Below are 18,401 nucleotides of genomic sequence, written 5' to 3'. Positions count from 1 at the left end.
CGGGCCGAGCCATCCTGGTCTGCTCCCGGCCCCCTCCCGGCCCCGCCATGGAGGTGGACGCCCCGCTGGCCGGCAGGATTGGGGCGCTGTCGTTTGCTGCCATCCCGGTAGCGTACGTGCTCAGCTGTGTCTCCGAGATCTCGCAGTGCGTGTGGGGAGGGGGGGCAGGGGGAGGCCGGGCAGGGACAGGGGCACCAGCCCCATGGGAGCCCCATCTCCTCCAACCAGAAGTCCCCCTGCTGTGGGGGTGGGGAGGGGCTCGTGGGTGGAAGGCTGGGGACCAGGACAGGATGTCCACACCCCACACCAGGCAGGGAGTTGGGGTACCATCAGGGATGCACCCTGCCGGCCTGGGTTCCAAAGTCACCAGGAGGTCAAAGTATTGCCCCAGATAAGGCCTGCTGACCCAGCCCTGCTGTTCCCCACACGCCCTGCTTCAGGCCTGGGGTTTCTTCTTTGCACTGTCCCCAGACTCCATTTCCACACCCTGGCTTCGATCTCCAGGTCCCAGCCAGGTGAATCCACAAAGTGCCCCATGCTGGGGGTCACCAGGCCCTTCTGGAAAGGTTTTGTTGTTGTTTTCTTCATACCAATCTTGGAGCTTGAACTCAGAGCCTGGGTGCTGTCCCTTAGCTTTTTTGCTTAAGACTGGTGCTCTACCCTTTAAGCCACAGCTCCTCTTCAGCTTTTTGGTGGTCACTTGGAGATAAGAGTCTCTCACAGACTCTCCTGCCAGCGCTGGCTTTAAACTGAGCCTCAGCTCCCAGCCTCCTGAGCAGCCGGAACCACCGGCAGCCCCAGCACCCCACTTGCCTCTGAGAGTTTACTATGTTGAGTAGTTTGCACACCGTCTTGACATATGAATATACTGATGCATAGAAAAGCCCAACCTGAACCCCAAGAGACAGACAAGTTCCTGAGCAGACAGGCTTAGAGAGTAGGGAGTTGATTGACAGAGTTGCTGTGTGACCCTGGGCAAGTCTCTTACCCTCTCTGGGCCAGGTCTACATACCATGTTGGGGGTCACCCAGAGACCTGGCTTCGATATCTACGCCTCTGGCTGACCTGTCTTACTGGGTAGTGGTAGATGTGTAGGGACAAGGTAGCATGGATGAGAGGCATGTGGACTTTAGCTGGGAAAGGCTGGGAGACCCCAACAGAGGTGTGCAGAGTTGACTAGAACTTCTGCCAGAGTCTGGCTACAGAGGGACACGGAGAGAAAAGAGGACAGAGGGAGGGAGGGGGAGGGAGGAGCCCCCTCCTGGAAGCGGCTCTGAGTAGGAGCCAACTGATAGGAAAAAGTCTTGTGGTGTTTAACTGAGCTTCAGCCCAGTTAGCTGGCACTTTCTGGAATCTTCTCTTTCCCTGTGTGGGAGTGGGGCCTAGCCTTGGGCCTGGCCCCCCTGACTTGGTTTCCCTCCCCTCAGCCCCGCATGGGTGGCACTGATGAGCGCCCTGGTCCTGGGGCTGCTCTTCCTGGCCATCTACCACGTGGCCGGTGGGGAGGTGGCCCGGGACCCCCTCTACGCTGGTGAGTCACCCGGAGGTGGGGGAGGGCTGACCTCGGGGCCAACCTCCACCCTCAGACTTGGGGATCCAGAAAGGTCTTCTCCATTACTTTGGGGTCTTGTGGATGGTTCTCGTGAGATTGGGGACCCCCAGGTGTAGAACACCCCCATTCGATTGGGGGAACCCCCCAAGAGCCTCATCTTAAGACCGGGAGCCCCTGGAAGGCCTCCCCTCCATCAGCTAGGTCCTCCAAGGACAGGGCAATATCATGGCTCTTCCAGGAGAATGGGGAGTTATCCCCACCCCCAGAAAAGGCCTGCAGGGGCTCAGCCTCCGCTGTCTCCTCCATCACTCATGCTGAATGAGACAGGGTCCCCGAACCTGGCTGAGCCTGGGCCACGCCCATCCCCAAGGCCCCGCCCACAGTGGCCTGCCCAACAAGACCACACCCCCTCAGAAGCCCCACCCAGACACAGACTACAGTCCAATCCACGCCCCACCCATCCCATAGCTCCGCCCACATTGCCCCGCCCACTTCCCCTCAGTGTGTGCCCTATTGGCCTTCACCTCGGTGGTGGACCTGGTCATCGCGCTGCAGGAGGACGGCTACGTGGTGGGCTTCCTGGAGTTCTACACCAAGGAGGTGCGTGGAGGGCCGGCCGGGGGCTCCTCTGCCCCAGCCCTGGCCTGAGCCTCGCCCCTGCACCCCCAGGCCGAACCCTACCTGCGCACGGCCCACGGGATCTTCATCTGCTACTGGGACGGCACTGTCCACTACCTGCTCTACCTTGCTATGGCCGGCGCCATCCGCAGGAGGTACGGCACCCAGGACATGGGGGGCCTGGGGTCATGGGGGCCCCACAGCCAGGGCTGGCCAGAGGGGAGCCCGGAGCTCTTACCAGGCAGGGCTGGCCATCCTGTGTCCCTGTCTAGGGGACTGGGGGATGGGGTTGGAGGGGGTGGCGGCTGGCTAAGCAGGGGTGAGCAAGCTCCGGGCCTGGAAACAGTTTTCAATGACAAAAACAGAGGGCCCAGGGCGGGCTGGGGGCCCCGGCTGGACCCGCAGACCTGGTTGGGGCACAGGCTCCCCTCCCTCCCCCTCCCAGGAAAGAGTTCCGGAACCTGGGGCTGTACTGGCTCGGATCCTTCACCATGAGCCTTCTGGTGTTCATCCCGGGCAACATCCTCGGTGAGGCCTGGGCTCTGGGGACCCGCTGGGCCCCCGGGGGCCCTGCCCTGATCCCCTCCCCCTCTCTCCCTCTGCTCCTTCAAGGCCTGGTGTCCTCTTGGAGGTGGAAAGCTCCACATGAGTGTCACCCCTGGCTGGGAGGGGGAACTTTCTTGCACAGAAAGGGAGGTCTAAGGGTGGAGGCTGAGGACAGAATAAACTGGGGTCCAGCCTTGGGGTCCAGGCAGCACGTGGAGACGGGGAGGCAGCGCTCGGCAGGGGAGACACCCCCGGGCTTTCCCGAGGGACCAGCTGTGAGAAGGTACACTGAGGCAGGCCGGGTCGAGCAGCGTGGGTTTGTAGATAGACATCTGCGGGACTGCGCTTGCCACGTTATTTAAAGCCAAGTGAATCCTCCTTCCCTCTGTGCGTGCTCGCCAGGTAAATACAGCTCGGAGATCAGACCGGCCTTCCTCCTGGCCTTCCTCTACATGCTCATCCCGTGCTGGGCTGGCATGAGGATCTTCAGCCAGCCCCGGGCACCAACCAGCTGTACCCCTAATATGGTGAGTGCCTGTCCTGCGTGCCATGATGCCAGCCCTCAGGAGGCCGAGGCAGAAGCGCGTCAGGTGCCAGGCCAGCTTGGGCTGCTGTGATAGCTGACTCAAAACACAAAAGAGCCCACACCGGTGGCTCACGCTTGTCATCCTACCTGCAGCACCACTTCCAGCCTTCTCCGTTTATGTGGTGCTGAGGAATCGAACCCAGGACCTCATGCATCTTGTTTCCAGTGAACCACCAGAAAACCAGAAGTGGCCCTGTGGCTCAAATGGTAGAGCACTCACCTTGAGGAGAAGAGCCCAGGCCTAGAGTTCAAGCCCCACAATGAACCAAAAATAAGAGTCTGATGGATTTTCCTTCCCAGGCTGGCTTCTAATTATGGCCCTCAGGTCTCAGCCTGCAGAGGAGCTAGGATTACAGGCCTGAGCCATTGGTGCCTAGCATCACATTTTTCTATCTATCTATCTGTCTGTCTGTCTATCTATCTATCTCTCTATCTATCTGTGTCAGTCATGGGACTTAAACTCAGGGCTTAGCGACTCTCCCTGAGCTTTTTCACTCAAGTGCTCTACCACTTAGAGCCACAGCACCACTTCTGGTTTTCTGAATTTACTGGAGGTAAGAGTCTCATGGACTTTCTGGGCCAGGGTGGCTTTGAACCGTGATCCTCAGATCTCAGCCTCCTGAGTAGCTAGGATGACAGGCGTGAGCCACCGGCACCTGGCCCATCTGATTCCTATCTCTAATAAGCTACTCAGAAAAAGCAAGTGTGGAGCTGTGGCTTAAATGGTATGATGCCAACCTGGCGTGAAAAACGCTAAGGGACAGCACCCTGGCCCTGGGTTCAAGCCCCAGTATTGCCTGCGCCCCCCCACCCCAATGAGGTTCTGTGTCCTCAGGACTCCCTGGTTGTCCTGAGGAAGGGAGGAGAGCTGTGCGGAGTGCCCGCGGGCTTCAGGCCTCAGGCAGCTCCGATTCTCTCCGGAGCAGGTGCAGGAATGGCAGGCCAAGCGCCTCCTGCAGCGCCCTGCAGACCTGGCTCTCGTCCTGTACCTCGTCCTGGCTGCGGTCTTCACCCTCTTCCGGGGCCTGGTGAGTGCACCAGCCCCGCCAGCGGCACGCGGGGCCGTGGGGGAAGTTCTTGTTCAAATCTGGCCTGAGTTTCGTGACCAGGCCCTATTTCCTGTCCTGTTTCCTCAGTTCCTGGCTGTGTGGATCCCAAGGCAAGGGAATAAGGCTGGGAGAGGCCCAGAGATGGCAAGCCCTACTTGGGGGGTCTGGGAGGCCTGAGGTAGGGATTGACTGTTGCGTCTGCCCTAGGTGGCGCTGGACTGCAGCACGGACACTTGCTTTGTCTACATCTACCAGTATGAGCCGTACCTGCGGGACCCCGTGGTCTACCCAAAGGTGCAGGTGAGATGTGCCGTGGAGGGAGGTTTGCGCCGGTGGTGCACACCTGGCATCCCAGCCACTCAGGAGATCTGAGGATCGCGGTTCAAAGCCAGCCCGGGCAGGAAAGTCTGTGAGACCCTTATCTCCAATAAACCATTAGAAAACTGGAAGTGGCGCTGTGGCTCAAGTGGTAGAGCACTCGCCTTGAGCTGAAGAGCTGAGGGACAGCGCCCAGGCCCAGAGTTCAAGCCCCACGACCAACCAAAAAAAAAAAAAATTTGGGCTTCAGGTATGGCCAGAGCCAGGCGCTCAACCTACTGGTCTTTGGGCTCCACTTTCCTGGCATGGCTCCCTTCTGCAGGGCGGCAGAGACGGCCCCAGGCTTCCGTCCACCCCCACTCAGTCTCTTCAGAAAAATAGGAGCCCAGCCCATGTCTCAGGCCCATCCCTTGTCAATCACTACAGTCTTGTGACCGGAGTGCGCTGACTGGCCAGCTCAGGGTCACAGGCCACTCCTGGAGAATGGTGGGTGGGCTCAGTGTATGTTAGGGAGGTTGGGACAAAGGAGGGGGGTCCCTCAGGGACCCTTGTACAGGGCTGGGCTGTGCAGGGAGCCCCATCCTGGGTGAGGTCCAGGTCCTTCAGCTCTTCCAGGGTCCTCAGGAGGGCGCAAGGCCGAGCTGAGGTCACTGCTCCCTCCCAGATGCTGGTGTACCTGTTCTATTTCCTGCCCTTCTGCGGCCTGGCGGCCTACGCCCTGGTTGTCCCGGGCTGTGTCTGGCTGCCCGACTGGGCCTTGGTGTTTGCTGGAGCCGTTGGCCAGGTGAGGTGGGTGGGGAAACATGCATCCAAGAGGTCCAAGCCCAGACTTCCCTAGTCTGGGGCCAAATGCTGGCCCGGGTCTGGAGGAAGGACAGGTTTCCTAGAAGCAGGCGTAGGACTGGAGCTTTCACGTGTGAGGATGAGCTCTCCTGGAATGGGCCAGCATTAGGAAAGGCCCTGGGGTCAGTGGTTTAGCGGGGCTGTGGCAGAAAGGCAGAGGCGAGAGCAGCTGGCGGCTGACGCAGGAGACTGAACGGCGCAGATGTGCTTAGGACTTTAGAGAGCCAGGAAAGGTTTTTTTTTTTTTTTTTGGTCAGTTGTGGGGCCTGAACTCTGGGCCTGGGCGCTGTCCCTCAGCTCTTCAGCTCAAGGCGAGTGCTCTACCACTTGAGCTACAGCACCACTTCCGGCTTTTTCTGCTTATGTGGTGCTGAGGAATCGAACCCAGGGCTTCATGCATGCAAGGCAAGCGCTCTACCACTGAGCCACCTTCCCAGCCCCCAGGAAAGGTTTTTGAGGGGTACACAACTCAAGCCCCAGCAGAGCTAGGAGCCTGTGCGTGGGTTACTGATGGGGAGAGCGAGCCTGGGCCCAGGCTGGGAGAGGGGGCCCAGGAACGTGTCTGTGGCGGAAACACAGCCAGATTGATGCCAGCACCGCTGGGAGGAGGAGAAGGGTCAGAAGTGAGAATATTAGGATTCAGGGACCAGCTGAGGGCTGGGGATGGAGGTCCTTCAGCTCTGCCTGTTAAAAAACGCCCCAGGATGGTAAGTCAGACACTCCCGTAACCTCAGCTACTAGGAGGAGGTGGAGATTTGGAGGATTACACTTTAAGACCAGCCCAAACAGACAAAACCTTAAGACCCCATCTCAACCAAATAAGCCAGTGAGGGTTCACCACGGCAATCCCTGCTACGCAAGAGGCCCGGATAAGTAGGAGGATTGCTATCCAGGCTGGACCAGCCCCGCCCCCACAGTAATTAGTGGTAGTCATAATTAATAACTAAAGCAGAAAGGGCTGGGTGTGTGGCTCAGGTGGTGGAGCGCAGACACCCCCTCCGTCCCTCCCCCACTCCCTGTCCCCTCCCCCTCCCCCCTCCACCCCTCCCCACCCCCTCCATCCCCCCACTCCCTCCGTCCCTCCCCCCTCGGTCCCCTCCCCCCTCGTCCCCTCCCCCACTCCCTCCGTCCCCTCCCCCCAGGCACAGTTCTCCCACGTGGGCGCCTCCCTGCACCCGCGGACGCCCTTCACATACCGCGTGCCCGAGGACGCTTGGGGCTGCTTCCTCCTCTGCAACCTCCTGCTGGCCCTGGGCCCGCACCTGCTGGCCTGGCGCTGCCTGCGCCGGCCCTCCTTCTTCCTGCCCACACCGCGGAGCCCCGCACCACCAGCCCCGCAGCCGGGCCGCCTCACAGTGCGGTGCCAGGCCTGCGCTGACACGGATGCCCACAGAGAGCTCAGCAGCCACGCACACTCCTGAGCTCACCCTGCCCCACAGAGCCTTTCAATAAAAGAGAAGCCTTTTTGGTATCTTGGCCGTCACTGTGTGAGCGCTGGCGGTGAGGCCTCTCCTTCGCCCCGACGCCCAGCCACCATCGCAGTGGGGGGAAACTGAGGCTCAGAGGCCTCAGCCCTGCCTCAAGTCCCAGGGGAACCAGTGTGTGCACCGTGCTCACACCTGTCATCCAAGCTACCTTGGCAGGCTGAGATCAGGCAGATGGACACAGGAGGCCCCGTCTCCACCCATGTCTCCACCCGTGACCCGGCGCACTGGCAAGCGACTGTCCACCCGGGCCAGGTGGGGGCTGCGGGCCACAGCCGGGCGCTGCTGCTCCGCCTGTCACCCCAGCGACTCAGGAGGCTGAGATCTGAGGATCGCGGTTCAAAGCCAGCCCGGGCAGGAAAGTCCCTGAGACTCTGATCTCCAACGAACCACTAGAAAGCCGGAAGTGGCGCTGTGGCTCCAGGGGTAGAGCGCCGGCCGTGAGCTGGAGAGCTGAGGGACAGTGCCCGGCCCGGACGGAGTTCAGGCCCACGACCGACTGACAAGGGAAAGAAATGGGGTGGAACTGAGGGCAGGCGCGGGACTCCTGTGACCCGGCCGGGCGCCCGGTGCCCGCATCCTCCAGCCTCAGCCCCGCGCCCCGCACAGCGCCCCGCACCCGTGGCCGCCCCTGCGCGCGGGGCGCGCTCCCTCCTCCCCTCCCGGCCAGGCCTCGGCGGACCGCGGGCCGCGGCCCCTTTAAGGCCCCGCCCCCGCCGCTCCTCCCCTTGCAGGCAGACGCCGGGATTGCGCCACCGCCGCGCTGCCCAGAGCCGCTGCGGGCCGGCGCGGTGCGGCCGGCGTGCGGGCCGGGACCAGCAGCATGGTGAGTGCGGCGCCGGCGGGTCCTCCCGCTCCCGCGGCGGCGCCCCGACGCCCCTGTTCCCCTCCCGCACCCCGGGCTCCGCGGGGGCACCGCCGCCCGCAGCCCGCAGCCCGCACCCCGCCGCAAGTTTGTCCCTCCCGCCCCTGCCCGCCCGTGCGTCCTCTGCCCGACGCCCCCGCGCCTGTCCCCCGGCCCCTCGCCGTTCCCGCACTGCCCCTCCCGCCGTCCCCTGCCCCCTCCCGCCCCCCGCCCGCCCCCCCAGCCCGCTTGCTCCCCCCGCACCCCTCCTGTTCCCCGCACCCTCCTCGGCCACGCGCCGCGCTCTGCTGCAGTCTCCTGGCGCGGTAACCTTGCGCAGCGCCTCCCATCCCCCCCCCCCCCCCGCCAGGGGGCCGCGGGCCGAGTCCCGCGTGGGGCGGGACGGCGGGGGGGGGCGCCGAGGCCCGCGTGGGGTGGGGGCGCCGGGGAGGGGGCGCCGAGTCCCGCGCGGGCCAGACGGCGGGGGGGGGGGGCGCCGAGGCCCGCGTGGGGCGGGACGGCGGGGGGGGGGCCGAGGCCCGCGCGGACCAGACGGCGGGGGGGGGGGGGGGGCCGAGTCCCGCGCGGGCCAGACGGCGGGGGGGGGGGACGCCGAGGCCCGCGTGGGGTGGGACGGCGGGGGGGACGCCGAGGCCCGCGTGGGGAAGGGGACGGCGGGGGGGGGACGCCGAGGCCCGCGTGGGGAAGGGGACGCGGGAAGCGGACGGGGACGGGGCTCTGGTCTCCAGGTGGGACTTAAAGTGCAAACGGGGGCAGAGCTGGGGGCGTGGCCTCTGGGGCGGAGCTTCTCTGGGGGCGTGGTCTCCAGGAGCTTCCACCTGAGTGGGGCATAATCTCCAGGAGGCGGGGCTTGGCTCTGAAGGCGTGGCATCCAGGGGCGAGGCTTCCACCTGAGTGGGGCATAATCTTCAGGAGGCGGGGCTTCGCTCTGAGGGCGTGGCATCCAGGGGCGAGGCTTCCACCTGAGTGGGGCATAATCTCCAGGAGGCGGGGCTTCGCTCTGAGGGCGTGGCACCCGAGGTCCTGCTCGGAGCATCTCCTCCCCCCACCCCGTTCGGAAGGGGCGGAGACAGGTCGGTGGGCGGGCCGGCCAGGGGTCGGTGTCCCCTGGAGCCCTGTGCCCTGTGCCCGCAGGTGTGCGCTCGCGGCGCGCCGGGCCCCGGCGCGCTCTGGACCGCGGCGTGGGGCCTCCTTTTGCTCACAGCCCCAGCGGGGGCACAGCGAGGCCGGAAGAAGGTGGTGCACGTGCTCGGTGAGTGGCCTGCGCGTGGGGAGGCGGCGCAGTGACCGCCCTGCCCTCCGGTGGCCGCCGCCTCCCCAGTCCCTGCCCCCCTGCCCCTGCCCCGGCCCGAGTCCTCCCGCGCCCCTCCCCGGGACTCGCCCGCCCTCCGGGCCCCTCTGAGCTCGGCTTGGTTCGCCCCGCAGAGGGCGAGTCGGGCTCCGTGGTGGTGCAGACAGCGCCCGGAGAGGTGGTGAGCCACCGGGGTGGCACCATCGTCCTGCCCTGTCGCTACCACTACGAGGCCGCCGCGGACGACCAGGACGGCGTGCGCCTCAAGTGGACCAAGGTGGTGGACCCGCTGGCCTTCGCCGACGTCTTCGTGGCGCTGGGTCCGCAGCACCGGGCATTCGGCAGCTACCGCGGGCGCGCGGAGCTGCAGAACGACGGGCCCGGCGACGCGTCCCTGGTCCTGCGCAATGTCACCCTGCAGGACTACGGGCGCTACGAGTGCGAGGTCACCAACGAGCTGGAGGATGACGCGGGCATGGTCAAGCTGGACCTGGAAGGTGACCAGGCGTGGGGTTCACGTGGCAGGGAGGAAGCGGGGGCCGGGGGGAACGGATCGAGTTGGCTGTAGAAGTGTTGCAGAAGTGTCAGTAGGGCAGGGATTCAGGGGCGGCGCGGTCCCGACGCGTGGACCGTGCCGGGAAGGTGGACTCCATCTCCGCTTCCCGGCGGGGCTACGGCCGACCTCACCCCGCCCCGCCCCGCTTAGCCTGGCGCCGGCGAAGCCCGCCCCGTCTACCATCGAGGCCCAGGGCTGTCTATCATTGGGCCAGCTCCAATCACGTGCCCGCGAGTGAGCCAATCACAGTGGCTGCGCGATGGGCCTCGCTGATTGGCTGGGCGCGAGGCTGGGGCGGGGTTTGCAGCGAAGGTCTCCCTCTCTCGGGGCCGGCCCCAGCCTCCAGCCCTCCCCAGCCTCAGGGAGGACGGCTGGGCCAGCCGACCGCCCAGGGGCTCGGGCAGAGCCAGGGACTCGCTGGCCCCGCGTGCCTCCTTCCCGGGCCTGCGGAGAACATCCAAACCCTCCCTGCTCCTTAAAACGCAATGACCTCTCGGCTCCTGGACGGACCGAGTCCAGGGAGGGACGACTTCCGCCCTGAGAACTAAAGGTGGACAGAGAAACCAGCGGGCACCGCCTTGAACAAGGCGTCTGTGCCCTGCGGCCAACCTTCCGGAACCTTCCGGGCCATCGGGGGTGTGTGTGGGGGGAGTCCTGTTCTGGGCAGACAGTCCAGCGGGAGGGACTGTTGCACGTGCGGTGTCAGGGACAAGCAGGGCTGAGCGGAGCAGAGGAGTTGGGTTGTGAAGGACGAACAGGAGTTCGGCGGGTGGGAAAGAGCAGAAAGACCATGTGCAGAGGTGTCCACCGGCGGGAGAAGGGCAGACAGGATTGCGTTTAAAGGGGACCTCGAGCTGAAGGCCAAAGAAGCCTCACGGGGTGTGAGACGCACGGCCGGGGAGAGGGATGGGCCGAACGTCCAGTCTGGACGGAGGTCAGACGCCCGCATCCCCCGCCAGGCGTGGTCTTCCCCTACCACCCCCGGGGAGGCCGCTACAAGCTGACCTTCGCCGAGGCGCAGCGCGCGTGCGCCGAGCAGGACGGCATCCTGGCGTCGGCGGAGCAGCTGCACGCGGCCTGGCGCGACGGCCTGGACTGGTGCAACGCGGGCTGGCTGCGTGACGGCTCGGTGCAGTACCCGGTGAGCCGGCCGCGAGAGCCCTGCGGAGGCCTGGGCGGGGGCAGCCCCGGAGCCGCAGGCGGCGCTAACGGAGGCGTTCGCAACTACGGATACCGCCACAACGCGGAGGAGCGCTACGACGCCTTCTGCTTCACCTCCAACCTCCCGGGTAGGTTGGCCCCGCCCCCAACGGCGTAGGTCCCGCCCTCAGGGGAAGGAGGCTCCGCCTCTGAACGCGCAGACCCCGCCTCCTATTGGGATGTTTCCGGGAGAGTAGCTCACCCCAGTGCGCATGCCCAAATGCAAACCCCACCCCTGGCGGAAGGCCCACCTATGGGAGGAAAGCCCGCCTCCCCGATACTCAGCCCCCGCCCACAGGAGGGAGGCCACGCCCCCTCCCCGCCCTCAGCTGTCCGGGACCTCAGGGCCGTGGACCGGCTCTGCTCTCTCCCGACCGGGCTCCTGGAGGCCCGGGGTGGGAGCGCTCCTGGACCCTGACACCGAGAGTCCTGGGCCGTGGGGCGGCAGGGGCAGAGGGGTCCGGAGGCCGGGCTCCCGGCCACGTCCTGACCCCGATCCCGACGCCACCCCGCAGGCCGCGTGTTCTTCCTGAAGCCGCTGCGGCCCGTGCCCTTCGCGGGGGCGGCGCGCGCGTGCGCGGCGCGGGGCGCGGCGGTGGCCAAGGTCGGGCAGCTGTTCGCCGCGTGGAAGCTGCAGCTGCTGGACCGCTGCACGGCGGGCTGGCTGGCCGACGGCAGCGCGCGCTACCCCATCGTGAACCCGCGCGCGCGCTGCGGGGGCCTCCGGCCCGGCGTGCGCAGCCTCGGCTTCCCGGACGCCTCCCGACGCCTCTTCGGCATCTACTGCTACCGCGCGCCCGGCGCCCCCGACCCCGCGCCCGGCGGCTGGGGGTGGGGCTGGGCCGGCGGCGGCGGCTGGGCCGGCGGCGCGCGCGACCCCGCGGCCTGGACCCCGCTGCGCGTCTAGGATCCAGCGGCAGGACCGGCTGGGGAGATGGGCCACGCTCCCCATGGGTGGTCGGACACTGGACACGCCCCAGGCCTCAGTGGTCGCTGGGCTCACGCCCCTCCTCCCCTGGAGACTGCCCACGCCCCTGATGCATCCTAGAGAATGCCCACGCCCCACGTCCTATCCTGGAGAATGGCCGCGCCCCTGAGGCCTTCTGGAGGATGACCACGCCCCCTGAGGTCTCCGGGAGATTCACTCCGCCCCGAGACCTCCTGGGAGTGGCCACGCCCCCTGATGGATCCTGGAGTCTGGCCACACCTCTTGAAGCCTTCTGGATGTTGACTCCGCCCCTGGCGTCCCCTGGAGCCTGGCCACGCCCCACGAAGCCTTCTGGAGGGTGGCCACGCCCCACGAAGCCTTCTGGAGGGTGGCCACGCCCCACGAAGCCTTCTGGAGGGTGGCCACGCCCCACGAAGCCTTCCGGAGGGTGGTCACGTCCGAACGCACCCTACAGACTGCCCTTGCAGTCTGCCCCAGAAGTCTTCTGGAGACTGAGCACGCACCCTACGGTCTCCTGGAGTTCACCCCGCCCCCGAGACCTCCTGCGACTGGCCACGCCCCCGAGGTATCTTGGAACCTGGCCACGCCTCCTGAAGCCTGCTGGAGGGTGGCCACGCCCCCTGCGGATCTCCCCGGAGTCCGCACCGCCCCTAAGACCCCGCCCCTGAGCTGCCTGGAGCTAGGCCACGCCCACCCCTGGGTCTTGGAATTCCAAGCTTCTAGGAGAGCCAGGACCCCACAGGAAGCCAGGAGACCCCCGAAGGTCTCCCCAAGACTAGCCACCCACCTCAGCCTCCCGAAAACACCGGCCGCGCCCCTCGGTCCCTGGAGGCCGGACCCCCGGCCGCGCACTCACGCACCCTTAGGTTTCCCCGGAGATGGGAACTGGTCCCTTTGGGTCACCTGCCCACCAGACCCTCCTCCCCATCACCTGGCGACAAAACTAACCTCAGGGTCCCCCAGCGACCACGCTCCGCGGGCGCGTGGAGCCCGGGCTCAGGGCTTCGTCCCCTACGTGGTTTCCAGGGTAACGGGCTGCGTCCCCAAGGGGGGGGAGGAAGGACCCTCCCCCGCCCTCCCCTACGGGCTGCCACCAAAGAGCTCCGGGCCTGGCCCTGCGGCCCCGCTGACCCCGGCCCGCCCGCCCCCCCCCGGGTCCCCCCCCTGGCCCCCGCCCGCCCCCCCCGGGTCCCCCCCCCCCGCTGACCCCGGCCCCCCCCCGCCCCCCCGGGTCCCCCCCCTGGCCCCCGCCCGCCCGCCCCCCCCGGGTCCCCCCCCTGACCCCCCCGGGTCCCCCCCCCGCTGACCCCCGCCCGCCCCACCCGGGTCCCCCGCTGACCCGCACCGGGGCCGCAGGACCACGCCTCCCCGCATCTCTGAACCTTCACCCAGACACGGCCGCTGCCGTGGGCTGTCCCCTCCCCCCGCAGACGGCCCTCCCCCTACTTGTACCCCGGATGTCCCAACTCGGGGTGCAAACTGGGCCGCCGCGCCCGCCAGCCGGCGGCCCGCCCCCCCAGGCTGTCGCCATGGAGACCACGCTGGCGTCCTCCGCCCCGCCGGGGGTCGCCGTGGAGACGACCGGTGTGGTTCCCAGGACAACCGACCTCCGCGCGCTCCGGGACGTCTCGCGGGGGGCCCCTCCCCGCCGCGGCCGCCCCGCGACAGCCCTTCATCCGATGGGCCCGCCGCGCCGCACCGCCCCGCCCCGCGCCGCGCCGCGCCCCTCCCCAGGAAGCGGAGGGCTGCGCGCCTGGGGCCCCCTCCCTTCTGCAAGCGCTCGGCTCCGCTTTGCCTTCTGAGACCCGCACCCCACTCCCGCCAAGCCCCGCGTGCGCCCGCCCCCCCCCGCGCTGCCCCCCCCCGCGCTGCCCCCCCCCGCGCTGCCCCCCCGCGCTGCCCCCCCCCCGCTGCCCCCCCCGCGCTGCCCGCCCCCCCCGCTGCCCCCCCCCCGCGCTGCCCCCCCGCGCTGCCCGCCCCCGCGCTGCCCCCCCCGCTGCCCCCCCCCGCTGCCTCCCCCCCCGCTGCCCCCCCCCGCGCTGCCCCCCCCCGCGCTGCCCGCCCCCCGCGCTGCCCCCCCGCGCTGCCCCCCCCGCTGCCCCCCCCGCGCTGCCCCCCCGCGCTGCCCGCCCCCCCCGCTGCCCCCCCCCGCGCTGCCCCCCCGCGCTGCCCGCCCCCGCGCTGCCCGCCCCCCGCGCTGCCCCCCCCCGCGCTGCCCCCCCCGCGCTGCCCCCCCGCGCTGCCCACCCCCGCGGTGCCCCCCCCGCTGCCCCCCCCCCGCGCTGCCCCCCCCGCGCTGCCCGCCCCCGCTACCCCCCCCCGCGCTGCCCCCCCCCGCTGCCCCCCCCCGCGCTGCCCGCCCCCGCTACCCACCCCGCGCTGCCCCCCCCGCTGCCCCCCCCCGCGCTGCCCGCCCCCGCGCTGCCCGCCCCCGCGCTGCCCCCCCCGCTGCCCCCCTCAGCGCTGCCCGCCCCCGCGCTGCCCCCTCCGCGCTGCCCCCCCCCCCCCCGCTGCCTCCCCTCAGCGCTGCCCCCCCCCCGCTGCCTCCCCCCGCTGCCTCCCCCCGCGCTGCCCCCCCCCCGCTGCCTCCCCCCCGCTGCCCCCCCCCCGCGCTGCCCCTCCCCCGCTGCCTCCCCCCGCGCTGCCTCCCCCCCGCTGCCCCCCCCCCGCGCCGCCCCCCTCAGCGCTGCCCGGGCCCCTTCCTCCCTGCCCCGCCCCCCCAGGCCCCGAGGGGTCCAGAGGCCGTTTGAGCCGCGCGGGCAAGCCCCGGAGAGCCCCCCAGAGTGGAGAGCCGGCCCCTGGACGCGTCTGGCCTGAGGCCCGGCCCGGATCTTCCCGGAGCGCTCCTCCCCGCCACCTCCCCAGCTCCGAGCTCCGGAACCCGGTGTGGACGTGGGTTCGAATCCCAGCCCTGGTTCTTGGTTCACCAAGCATCCAAAGCCCCGATGCACCCCTTTTCTCCCCTGTCAAGGGGCAGATCCCAGAGGTTCCCCCCCCCCCCGCAGTGTCAACAGCCAGGGTTCAATAAACCTTGTTTTCATGAGTGAGAAATGGAGGCGCCCGCGGCGGCTCCTGCGGGTCCCTGGCGGGCAGGACCGGGCTGGGGGCTGCTTGGGCTGGGCGGCCGGGACCCCGCGCAGGCCTCCCCTCCTTCCCGCCCCCAGCCCCCTCCCCCTGAGGTTTCCTGGGGACCGGAAATGAGGCTCCCAGCTCTGCTCCCTGGGACCCACTTCCGGGTTCACCTGGCATATGTAAATTTCAGAAGGGTTGACTCCGCCCCCTTTGAGTTCAGCCAATGAGTGCTAGGCTCCATCTCGCTAGGCAACCGCAATTGGTCCATGCGTGAGGGTGTGGCCTCACGCCGACCAATGAGGCCGCGCCGCTGGTGGGGAAGGAGAACTTCCTTAGGTTAGGTGCAGGTCCCTGAAGCCCAGAAAATGCTAGGCCTTGGCGCCAAGCTGCTGGCCTGCACCCCTGCCTTCCCGCGCACTCCCCACAACACAAGCAGCGATGCTCACAGTTAGCAAGCCTCCACGGAAAGACACCAGGGGCCACAGTTCAAACCCCAGAACGACGCCCCCCACACACACCAAGCCCGAACTGAGAGGTCGTTCTCTTACAGCGCTGTTCAACCAGCTCTAGTCAAAAGATAGTTTCATCCCCCCCCCCGTGCCCCCCAAAGAAAAGCGGACTCCATACCCCCGGGTGAGACTGCCCCTTCCCAGGGCTGTGCTGATACCTTTGAGAGGCGGAGCCTAGGGAGAGGAATTGGGGTCTCTGGGGTGTGGCCCCGAGGGGCATCGCAGGGACCCTGGCCCCTTTCCTGCCCCTCTTTGCTGCTCCTGGCTGATGCTCTGCCACTTGAGCCACATCCACTTCCTGAGTCGGAGGTGGAGTCAGTCACTTCTGTCCCAGCTGGCTCTGACCCACCAAGAAGCCTGAACTGGAGCTGTGTCTCGGGTAGCGTAGCGTGCTTGAACGAGAACAACAAAAAGCTCAGGGGGCTGGGAAGGCGGCTCAGTGGTAGAGCGCGAGGCTCCATGCCTGAGGCCCTGGGCTCCATTCCTCAGCACCACATAAAGGAAAAAAGCCGGAAGTGGCACTGTGGCTCAAGTGGTAGAGCGCCAGCCTTGAGCTGAAGAGCCGAGGGACAGTGCCCAGGCCCAGAGTTCAAGCCCCACGACTGACCAAAACAAAAACAAATCACTAATTGAAAGAAATGTGCCCTTTGCTCTCCTCTGCCTGCATTGTCCTTCCCGCTCTCCCCCCTCCCCCTCTCCCCCTCCCACTTCTCCCAGCTCCCCCCTCTCCCTCTCTCCCAGTTCTCCCCCTCCCACCTCTCCCAGCTCTCCCCCTTGCCCCCTCCCCATCTCCCAGCTCTCCTCCTCCCCTCTCCCAGCTCCCCCCTCCCCCTCCCAGCTCTCCCTCCTCCCCCTCCCCCCTCTCCCAGCTCTCCCCCTCCCAGCTCTCCACCTCCCCCTATTCCCCTCCCCCTCCCCAGCTCCCCCCTCACCCCCTCTCCCAGCTCTCCTCCCTCCCAGCTCTCCCCCTCCCCCCTCCCCCCTCCCTCTCCCAGCTCTTTCGTGATCTCTGAGGGTCGCAGCTGCCCAGACCAAGCACTGTTCACACTGGTCTGCTCTTCCTTCCTTTGCAGCGTGAATGAATGAATGACATAAAAGCCACCAGAGGAGAGAGCTCGGGCAAAGCAGAACAGTTAAAAAATTTTTTATTAAAATGTCCAAGTCCATCAACCCGGCCACAGTGTCCCGGTCCGCAGGCCCGCAGTCACGCCCGGGAATCCAGGGCCGCTCACACGCACGTGCGCGCACACACACAGACACACAGAACAGAGGAGGGAGGGCCCACGCAGGCACACGCACACACCTCGGAGGAAAAGAGCAAAAGACAACCCCGCCTACTCAGGGAGCGCCCAGCAAGGCCCCGGACGGCGCCCCAGGTCCCAGCCACGGGCAGAGTCGTGGCCCGTGTTCCTCTAGAAGCGCTGCGCCTACATCCAGAGCCTCCTGAGCACCGGGGTGAGGTGAGGCCCGGGCTGCCAAGGGCTTGTTGGGCACCAGGGCCAAGTATGCTGTTAGCACCGGTCAGCTAGGGCCAAGTCTGCGTGAGGGACGCTGGTGGTATGGTGATATGTTTGGTCTCTACCTGAAGTACTGAGCTGGACACAGGGGAGGAGGGGGGGTGGGGAGGACTCAATCCTTTCTCTGCTCTTAGCCATGAAATAATTGGGGGAGACAATGGAGGATGGAATGGGCCATGAGTCGCAGGGCTGCTAAGACTCGGGCATGGTGAGTGTCTAGCTTGATTCTCACTGTGATTTTCTTTTTCTGTTTGGTCACACATGACTTTGACTTCTCATCAGGGATCTAGGCTCAGTTAACATTTCTATGCATACTGATCCAGCCATGCGTTGACTTGTGTTGCCTTCCTATACAGGACCTTTCATCACTGTTTTGTTTAAATTTGTTGTTTGCTTGTGGTTCTGGGATGAACGCGGGGCCTTGCGTGGGCTTCTGGGTCAGCACCCACCACTGGGCAACCTATCCTTCTCAGATGTGGCCAAAACCTCAGATGGTACACAGTGTGGAAGGAGTGGGAGCAGACAGCAGACCTGAAGGGACACGGGGCGTCCCCGCCAGGGATCACAGAGGCGGGCTGGAGTCTGGCTTGGCGATGGGAAAGTTCTTTCCCATTGAAAAACAAAACGCAGAACTGTAAAACTATTAGAAAAAAAGCATTGTGCATGTGTGTGTGTGCACACGTGTGTTAGTTCTAACTCCTCACATCTCCCTACACCATGATACTGGGCGGTTTCTAGGCCCCCCAGGCGGTGGCTGGAGACTGGGCTGGGGGGGAGGGGGAGGGGGCAGGGCACAGGGTAGTGGGTTAGAAAACTTGGTACCCCCTTGAAAGTTTAGGAAAGAGGTTCTCCGTTTCCCTGAGAGATGGAGGGGGAGGAGTCTGACTCGTGGAACCCGAAACTGGCCCCACTTGCGTGTACGAGGTCTGCCACACAGGTGGGGAGGTGGGAGGCACACCAAATCTCAGGGCTGGGTACATCAACTCCACACGACACGCCCAAGGAATCGCCGCCGCCCAACCCAAACACATGGGATTCCCATGCCATCTTCCAGTCCAGGGAGAAGCAAAGGCTTCATCCTGGATGGAGGACAGCAAAGTGTTTACTGAGCCTGAATCCCTGCGGTACAAAGTGATCCCTTCGCATGAACCCAAATGCAGACTTAATCAAAGTGTTAGTTTAACCCCAGGGCGTTTGGCCATCAGAGGCAGAGCCAGGAGAGGCCGGGGTCCAGCTGGGCCTCCTCCAGGAACAGAGGCCTCAGGGTCGCGGCCTTGGTGGAGGGGACTTGGCAGACACAAGGCTAAGAAGACCTGGGGGGGGGGGGGGGGAGAGAAGGAAGGAGCTTTTTACAAAGGATCATGAGGGGGGTTGGGGGTGCTGGGGGGCTCGGCCCCTCCCCTGGGGCTCCAGGGCAGGGTGGGGGGGTGGGGGTGGGGGGTGAGG

The 18,401-nt window shown here is 66.6% G+C and overlaps 2 protein-coding genes across 2 annotated transcripts; both read left to right on the top strand.

Moving 5' to 3' along the window:
- The first annotated feature begins 41 nt into the window (after positions 1-41).
- On the top strand, positions 42-6,933 carry Tm6sf2 (transmembrane 6 superfamily member 2). The gene is made up of 10 exons (XM_042671249.1): positions 42-145; positions 1,428-1,531; positions 2,055-2,152; positions 2,222-2,325; positions 2,616-2,698; positions 3,119-3,243; positions 4,229-4,330; positions 4,559-4,651; positions 5,334-5,453; positions 6,655-6,933. The coding sequence occupies exons 1-10, from the start codon at positions 48-50 to the stop codon at positions 6,931-6,933; spliced, it is 1,206 nt and encodes a 401-aa protein (XP_042527183.1). The 5' UTR covers positions 42-47.
- Positions 6,934-7,198: 265 nt separating this feature from the next.
- Hapln4 (hyaluronan and proteoglycan link protein 4) lies at positions 7,199-12,200 on the top strand. The gene is made up of 6 exons (XM_042671248.1): positions 7,199-7,251; positions 7,731-8,166; positions 8,996-9,113; positions 9,287-9,649; positions 10,668-10,997; positions 11,424-12,200. The coding sequence occupies exons 1-6, from the start codon at positions 7,199-7,201 to the stop codon at positions 11,813-11,815; spliced, it is 1,692 nt and encodes a 563-aa protein (XP_042527182.1). The 3' UTR covers positions 11,816-12,200.
- Positions 12,201-18,401: the final 6,201 nt, after the last annotated feature.

Source organism: Dipodomys spectabilis, unplaced genomic scaffold, assembly GCF_019054845.1.
Source record: "Dipodomys spectabilis isolate Male_0828 unplaced genomic scaffold, ASM1905484v1 ptg000609l, whole genome shotgun sequence".
In the NCBI taxonomy this organism is placed as follows: Eukaryota; Metazoa; Chordata; class Mammalia; order Rodentia; family Heteromyidae; genus Dipodomys; species Dipodomys spectabilis.
The sequence above is the reverse complement of the archived record's forward strand: the minus strand, read 5'-3'. Positions and strand labels throughout refer to the sequence as shown.

Bases quoted from the DNA above. Each gene is read 5' to 3' on its own strand.
- Hapln4 (XM_042671248.1), top strand. From the start codon at position 7,199: ATGTCTCCACCCGTGACCCGGCGCACTGGCAAGCGACTGTCCACCCGG. The intron at 9,114-9,286 runs GTGAGTGGCCTG...TTCGCCCCGCAG, and splicing joins GAAGGTGGTGCACGTGCTCG to AGGGCGAGTCGGGCTCCGTG. The intron at 9,650-10,667 runs GTGACCAGGCGT...ATCCCCCGCCAG, and splicing joins GGTCAAGCTGGACCTGGAAG to GCGTGGTCTTCCCCTACCAC.
- Tm6sf2 (XM_042671249.1), top strand. From the start codon at position 48: ATGGAGGTGGACGCCCCGCTGGCCGGCAGGATTGGGGCGCTGTCGTTT. The intron at 2,153-2,221 runs GTGCGTGGAGGG...CTGCACCCCCAG, and splicing joins TGGAGTTCTACACCAAGGAG to GCCGAACCCTACCTGCGCAC. The intron at 5,454-6,654 runs GTGAGGTGGGTG...CCCTCCCCCCAG, and splicing joins TTGCTGGAGCCGTTGGCCAG to GCACAGTTCTCCCACGTGGG.